This window comes from Rhagoletis zephyria, unplaced genomic scaffold (genome assembly GCF_001687245.7).
Source record: "Rhagoletis zephyria isolate East Lansing unplaced genomic scaffold, Rhagoletis_zephyria_1.1 Rzeph_scaffold_05069, whole genome shotgun sequence".
Lineage (NCBI taxonomy): Eukaryota > Metazoa > Arthropoda > Insecta > Diptera > Tephritidae > Rhagoletis > Rhagoletis zephyria.
The window spans coordinates 13,647-22,070 of NW_016162152.1; the positions used below are offsets into that span (position 1 = coordinate 13,647).

Consider the following 8,424-nt stretch of genomic DNA (forward strand, 5'->3'; position numbering starts at 1 on the left):
AATTTTAAAATATATATACATATATACATATACAGGCATGTTCTGTAAATCGAACGATTTTGAAATCAATATGATTTGCTAAATATTGATCGTTATTTCTGATGAAAAGATTGAATATTTTTTATATAAAAAATATAATAGAACCATCAGCGATGTTATATCATCCGTATCAATACCAAATTATGAGCTTTATGATTAAAAATCCATAAGAATATTTCCAAAATCGTATCGATTTCAAATCGAACGAATTTCAGAACACACCTGATATTATATTTTTTATATACGTTTATAGATTGAATTGTATACGAATGGAGAACCTATGGAATGTAATTTCTACTGAAGATGTGGAATCGCGTGGCCTACAGGTGTTTTGTGATGAAATACCTACAAATCCTCTTCCTGAAGTAGAGTACTACTGGGCAGGAAAAAAATATCTTATAGTATATTATGGACATCAATATTTTAAATTAAAACCCCGTGTGGTACGGGAATAACCAAATTTACTAATAAACAATTAAAATAAAAAAAATAAATATAATGAGGAAGAATTTTCGACCTTAAAGTAAGGAAAGTTTTTCTTTGATCCAGAGATGGATTTTTGGTTCAGTGTAAATAAAACATCTATTCCTGAAACGACATCAGAAGCGCCTAAATCCAATCCGAAACAGTTTTTCACAACACAGGAAGCCATAGAAGCATTTAGGCAAGATCTAATACAAAAAGAGAAAAATATTTCGGGAATAATTGAGAGCTCACAACCCTTTTATAGACATTTTCAGCTTCAATATGAAGATAATATTATGCTATGAATTCGCTGTACATATGATAGTGATTTCCTTCAACGTAAACTGAATATTTCTTGTTTTGTGTATCGCCAGGTTGCATTCGAGAAAATTTTAAGTAACGGTGAAATTGAAATTGTTACTGGAGATGATATCACACTACGCTCAGATGTCACATTCATTGATATTAAAAGTTATAAACATTATATGGATTTGGAAATTTCTTAACTTTTAATACTATAATATGGATTTGCCGTATTCATATGACATATAAAAAGAATACAAATGTAGTATATAAAAAGATTAATTTGATATTTGGTTTTCATTACTCAGCGGAGAGTGATCGATTAGTTAATAAAATTGGTGGTTCTAATACATACTTATGTTCACAATTATTTAAATAGGATTTGAATAGACTCTAAAAAAATAATATAAACTTTTATAGAAATTCATAAGACTATTTTTTAAGCGAATTTAAAAAAAAAGCTCAATCTATATAATGTTAGAGGAATATACGTTGGTTATAGACGTTCAGGGAGTCTATTTTAATAGGAAATTTATTGCTAAAGAAGTCAGCATATCAACATATATATAACATATATATCACATATAAAAACGTTTCTTATTCAACCTCCTTTTGAAGAATCCAAGTTAACGATACGGGATAAAACAACTAACAACTGGTTATATCATAATCATCATGGATTAAAATGGGAAGAGGGTGATTCGACTTTAATGACTGTTATTGAATATATCCATTCATTAATGAAAAGAAAAAATTATATATTCTATGCTAAAGGATTGGAGAAAATCAGATGGATTCAACGTTTATTCGGATACGATATTATTTTATATAATTTAGATGATTTAAATTTGTCAAATGTAAAGACTATATATTCAAAATATAAATATAAATACTTGTAAATATGAAAATTCTATATGTGCTGAAAAAATGTAATAATATTAAGAAAATTTATTTCTTCATTAAATATCTAATAATAAATAAAAATAAATAAGTAATTATAAAACTTAATTTTATTTCAAATTAAATTTTTTTGTTCTCATCATCAACATCAGCAGATATTTCCATTCATATGTGAAAGATTAAAAGATTCGTATTATTTTTGAATTTGTTAGACATTCGGTGACACTTTTGAATTTAATAAATTTGTCTTTTAATGAATATAAACGAGAAAAACAAGTATCTTAATCTTTTTTCGAAACGATGTATTATTAATATCTCCTGCTTTCTATATCAAAATATGAGTTTTCATAAAAAGTATGCTTTTCTCACTAAGTTAGCAATATATGAATGAATAATGCTAGATGAATTAAACATTTAAATATACACATACTTTTATAAGCATTTTTTTATATATTTATGTGGGATTCGTTATCGTCCACTTGGCGTTACTATACTTATTAGGCATACAATGATGATGAAATCAAGATCAAGGCTATTTATAATATTAGCATTTGATTTGAATCATATAATAAAATTTAAATAGGGTAATAAAAAATAAATATATTCTTTGTCAGCACCATTGAGTTCAAGATTATTTCCACATTTTAATTGAATCATATTATGCAGTATAAAATATATGTATATTTAAATATGTTCTTTATCAACAGTTTACCTCAATGTTTTTTATATAGTTATGAAATGTGTATAAATAAGCTAATACTGTACATTAGAAATGATTACTTTGTTTAAAGCTACTAAAACACATAATGCCAATGGAAAATTCCTAACCGTTTGTGGCGGGGAAATTGAAGAGTACATAATGGAGCAACATCAAAACCAACATGAATATGAAAGAAGGGGTTTAGATATTAAGACTAAATTAAAGTAGGGAAGCGATGTATGGTATAGAAGTGTATTCTAAATCATATAATATTGTATTTGAATATAACTTAACTGTTTAGTATTTAGTATTTAGAAATTTAAAATTTAATTATATACAACCATAGATTTATTAAAAAACATCAACGTTTATTTGAATATAATATCATTTTATATGAGAGTTATTTATGAAAAAAGGTTTATTCATAAATCTTTAGTCGTTGGAAAAGGTTTTATAAATAATATAATTAATGGTTAAGCATAAACCAAAGTAAAATGAGTGGAAATCAAAATATTAATGATTACTGGACTCTGTAAGTGCTTGCGTGTAAAGCAAAGAGTTTAAAACTGATTTATAAATGGTAAAATGTTTACAGCAGAATGTCAAAATGTCTTTTTCTCAATTTCACGTTCTATTTTGCTTTTACGTTCTCAATTTCTTTATTAAAAAAAGCATGAATAAATTATTGCATTTTTGAGCTTGCAATTAAAATGTTTGATTGAATCAGTGATTTGATTGCAATCACAATCATTGCAATCAAATGTGCTTAAAATTAAATTGATTGTAGTTTTTACAATCCGAAAAATGCAATAAATTTTGATTGGAATTCTATTACTAGCACAATCATTGATTTTTTTTTTGGTTTTTCGTTCACCGTCTTCACTTAATGTTTTATATTTGTTTAAACTCTGATGTTATTTAATGTTCACTCCACTTAATTTTTTGTTTGTAATCACTTTTGTGAGTATGTCCATAAGTAAAGAAGGACCATAGCAACGCGAAAAGATTTTTCACATTTCTATTAAAATGTTATAAAAGTTTATTAATAATTGAGATATCTATATGCAAAAGTACATAAATATGTATTTAATACGATATGTTCGTTGAACTCAGCTTTGTGGTGGCCGTTTTCCCTTGCGCGTGGTGATACGGTTGACTTTGGAGTGTTCTTATTTCTCCACTTTATTTTGGTCGTAATGGGAAACGGTGAAAAGTAAGACAAAGCATTAGGGCGCTCCTTCACACAATCGGCCGATTGTACAACTGCAGTTCATATTTGTTTGCGTTATAATAATCTACTTATTAAAGACATACCTTAGTAAAAGAATTATATGTGCATCATGTTTTTCTTCGATTTATCTGCAATAAATAAGGGTAAAGTTTTTGTGGTATGCAATTAGAATAGCCCTTCGTATATAAGTATTTTCCATACATTTGGTTGGTATTCGCGTATAATTTTATCTACCGTTACAGCAGTCAGTAGTACATTCAATAGTAAATAATTATACGTGCATAAGAGGTTATTCGGCCTCCGATTGCTGCAGTGTCATAAATTCTCAACAAAAAAGTTCACTAGCAACTGGGTGTTAAAAACTTAAACATGTAGAAGCTATTTTCATACTAAAACCCGTTTTATTATTTTTCCATATTATATTACGGTCCATAATATCCCGTGGCATTGAACTATCTGAAGAAGAGCCCGGAAAGAACGGTAAAAAATATTCGTGGCATGAAAGGTAGCTAAATAACTGTTAAAGTAAGCAGACATCAGAACATAATAAGACCCTTAAAAAGCTCTTTACACAAGAAATAGTTTCCAACAAATAATAAATACGGACTTGGTACCTAGGCTAAATAAACAAATCGCCAAACCACAGCTCAATCTATGGCACGAAAATACGCTTTTGGCATTTAACAAAAAATATTAATTTTGTGTAAAGAATTGAAAAACGATATTTACAGTGATGGAAGAAATTGCAATATAGTTTATGCAGACGTCTACCATGGAGGATGGCAGCACTAAAGGCAACTCTGCATAATTTTTGACATTCTTTTTTTTCATCGTTTTTCGTCAAGCAAAAAAGCGGCAATATCTTTTCACCACGCGGTGCGGTTAAGCTGTAAAATTTGTTTTATTATACATTTAATAAAGATTAAATTGGTGGTTGAATAAATAACCCCATAACTGGTGACCCCGATAGGAAAGTAAAACTACCAACGCATCATTGACATTAACTAAACCAGGATGCCACCACAATCAGCAGATGAGCAGAAAACTGAACACGGTGATGAAAGTGCCAGCAGGTAGTACCGCAAACACATGTCGGTGCAATTGGTTTGCTCAAACTACCGCGTTTCATGGCAGCAGATCCCGAACTGTGGTTCACACAAATCGATGGACTTCTGCTCGTTAACCGCATAACTTCAGATGTTTCAAAATTCTACAACGTAATCGCTGCCTTGGACACCGACACATTACGCCAAGTTTCTGACATCGCCAAAAATCCGCCGGAATCAGGCAAGTATGACAAGCTTAAAGAGGAACTAATAACTCGCTTCGGCATCTCTAAGGAAAAACGCCTCCTGAAACTACTCTCCGGCACGGATCTTAGTAGCGGCCAAAGACCTAGCCAGCTCCTACGAGAAATGCAGGATCTTGCGGGCTCAACAATGCATCGCGATGAACTAACAACCTTATGGCTACAACGTATGCCCGACAACGTCAGGTGCATATTATTGTCATGCAAATCAACAGATCCGGAGGAGATAGCGAAAATAGCAGACAAAATAGTCGACAATACACCAACAAACGTATACGAATTAGACTCGTCTGTAAACTCCGCATCTTGCGACGCAATCAAGAAACACAAACCGCAAAAGTTCGAAGCAAGAGTCACGGCGTTGGAGGAATCGATGAATCAAATTGCTTTAAAACTCAGTGAGCTGTCCACTAACACAAAGGGCGAAACATTATACCATAACGCACAATCTTCACGTTTCGCTAGCCAATCGACTTCCAGGCGCTCGAACCAAAAAGTCTGTAAATACCACATTCGCTTCGGCAAAGCAGCCTTCAAATGTACACCACCATGCGAGTTCATAAATACGACAAACTCCAAAAGTGCGGGAAACTAGAGTCGCTGCAGCAGGCGGCAGCATTAACAATGTCGGCACCTCCGACTCCCGCTTATACGTTTTCGATAGGATCAATAGAATAAAATTCCTTGTTGACTCAGGCTCTGTCATTTCCACGATTCCACAAACGATGCTAAAGTGGAAAAAACAACCAGCATCCAGAAGCATACAACTTTTCGCAGCAAACAACACCGCTATTTCCACTTACGGCGAAAAGTGTTTAACTTTAGACATCGGCATTAAGCAAAAGTTTAAGTGGAACTTTTTAATCTCGAATGTTAAATTTCCAATATTGGGCGCAGACTTTCTGTCAAAGTTCTGCTTGTTGGTCGATTTAAAGGCAAAGAAACTCTTGTCGTCAGTAAGTGCAATGCACTCCCAAGCGGAAACGCAGTCGCCTGAAATTATGCAACAAGCAAATAATGATACAGTAGCTTCCATAAAAATTAGTACCGAATTACAACATATTATTAAGCACTACTCGAGTGCAAAAGAGTACCAACTACCATTGGAAAGAACTGTGTCCCATCGTATTGTGACAAACTCCCAACCAATATCCGAAAGAGTTAGAAGGTATACCGGTAACAAACTAGAAGCCATAAAAAGTCAGTTTCAAAAATTATTGTCGCAAGGCATTGTCAGGCCATCTGACAGTCCCTGGGCCAGCCCAATTCACCTAGTAAAAAAGAAAACTGGCGAATGGAGAGCTTGCGGGGACTATCGCAAGTTAAATGCAAGTACCTTACCTGACAGATACCCGACTCCGCACTTAGACGACATCAGCGAAAAACTTCATGGCAAAAAGATATTCTCCAAAATTGACATAAACCAGGCGTACTATAATATACCAATGCATTCTGAAGATATTTGCAAAACTGCTGTTTGCACGCCGATAGGACTTTTCGAATTCACGGTAATGCCGTTTGGGTTAAAAAACGCGTCCCAAACATTCCAGCGCTATATGGATTCTATATTCAGAAACATTGATTTCGTTTTTGCACCAGAGAGAGTCGAGGCAATAGTTCGGTACCCAAAACCAAACACCATATCCGACTTAAGGCGATTTCTCGGAATCATCAACTTCTACCGTAAATGCATTCCGAACGCTGCGCAGACTCAGGCGCCACTTAACAGTCTCTTCACGACATCAAAAAAAAATGATAAGACACCGATAGCATGGACACCAAAACTGGTCAAAGCGTTTGACGAATGCAAAGCGAGCATACTCAAAGCCACGCGACTAGCATTTCTGGCGAATAATGCTCAATTATGCTTAGTGACTGACGCGTCGAACACCGCCGTTGGTGCGCATTAAGACCAGTTTAGTAATCAGCACTGGAGTCCACTAGCGTTCTTCTCGGTAAAACTAAAGCCGGCGCAACTATACTACAGTGCTTACGATAGAGAGCTGCTGGCGGTTTATTTATCGATAAAACACTTTAGAAACGTTCTCGATGGAAGAGACTTTGTTATTAAAACCGACCACAAGCCCCTCACTTTCGCCTTCCGTCAGAAGCTCGATAAGGCGTCACCCCGGCAAATACGCCACTTGAACTTCATTGCGCAGNGTCACCCCGGTAATCACGCCACTTGAACTTCATTGCGCAGTTCTCAACAGAAATCATTCATGTGCCAGGCTCAGACAATTCAGTTGCAGACGCTTTGTGGCGTATAAATGCTATAAACTCACCGGTAATAGTCACATACAAAGAAATTCAAAGAGCTCAAGAAGAAGACAACGAACTCTCAAACATCAACCAGCTAACCTCGCTACGCCTAGAAAAAAGGATCCCACACGAGGGAATCGAGATTTTTTGCGACACATCCACTTCCAAGAATCGTCCTTATANGTTCCGTGCGCAAAAGTGAAAAAGCTTTGACTGCCATTCACCTGGGAGGGGCCAGACGCGATTCTTGTGCGTACGGTTCAAATCGCAGCTCACAACGTCCGGATATTTATACCCACGTATCCCTTGGGTAGCAACCAAACACCCATTTGGGAGCGAGCTAAAGTGAGAAGGCGTAAAACTTCGCGTGCTCCTGGAATATCCGGTCCCTTAATGGGGAAGGTGCCTCTTCTCGGCTGGTTCATGTCCTCGGGAAGACAAAGGCTGACATCACCGCNAGTCGACCGTTTTACAAGATGGCCCGAAGTAGCACCCCTGAAAGACATGACAGCCGATACAGTCGCAAAGCAGTTTTACACGTCTTGGGTCGCAAGATTTGGTTCGCCGAAGGTGATTACAACAGACCAAGGAACGCAGTTCGAGTCAGCTCTTTTTCAAGCTTTAGCTAGACTAATATGCGCTCGAAAAATACACACGACTCCTTACCACCCAAGCTCAAATGGTATCATTGAGCGTTTTCACCGCTCATTAAAAGCCTCATTAATGTGCAATCGCCTACAGTCATGGGTCGACCTGCTGCCGTCCGTATTACTAGGTCTCCGTGTGTCATACAAGGAAGACTTGGATGCCTCCGCTGCTGAAATGTTATACGGCACAACATTGCGGTTGCCAGGAGAATTCATCACCAGCAGCCAAGAACAAGCATACACGTCGCAGTTCTTACCCAAAATTCGACAATACATGCAACAACTGCGTCCGGTTCCCGCAGCACATCACAGCAACAAAAAAACTTTTCTTCACAAAGACATTTACTCGTGCAGTCACGTTTTCCTTCGTACCGACCACATTAAAAAACCACTCGAACCTCCGTACACAGGACCACATAGAGTAGTAAAACGTATAAGCGATCGCCTGTTCAACATCGAAATCAACGGCAAGCCTCAAAACATTTCAATCGAGAGGCTCAAACCTGCGTTCATGGAGAGAGAACTCACCCAACCAACAATGGTTCTAAGGAGTCATAGTCGCAAGTCA

General features: G+C 35.7%; 1 protein-coding gene across 1 annotated transcript; it reads left to right on the forward strand.

Moving 5' to 3' along the window:
- Window positions 1–4,765: 4,765 nt before the first annotated feature.
- On the forward strand, window positions 4,766–5,542 carry LOC108371561 (uncharacterized). Its single transcript, XM_017627149.1, has one exon. The coding sequence runs from the start codon at window positions 4,766–4,768 to the stop codon at window positions 5,540–5,542; it is 777 nt and encodes a 258-aa protein (XP_017482638.1).
- Window positions 5,543–8,424: the final 2,882 nt, after the last annotated feature.

What these genes read in the sequence shown, in the direction of transcription:
- LOC108371561 (XM_017627149.1), top strand. Translation starts at nt 4,766, where the DNA reads ATGGCAGCAGATCCCGAACTGTGGTTCACACAAATCGATGGACTTCTG.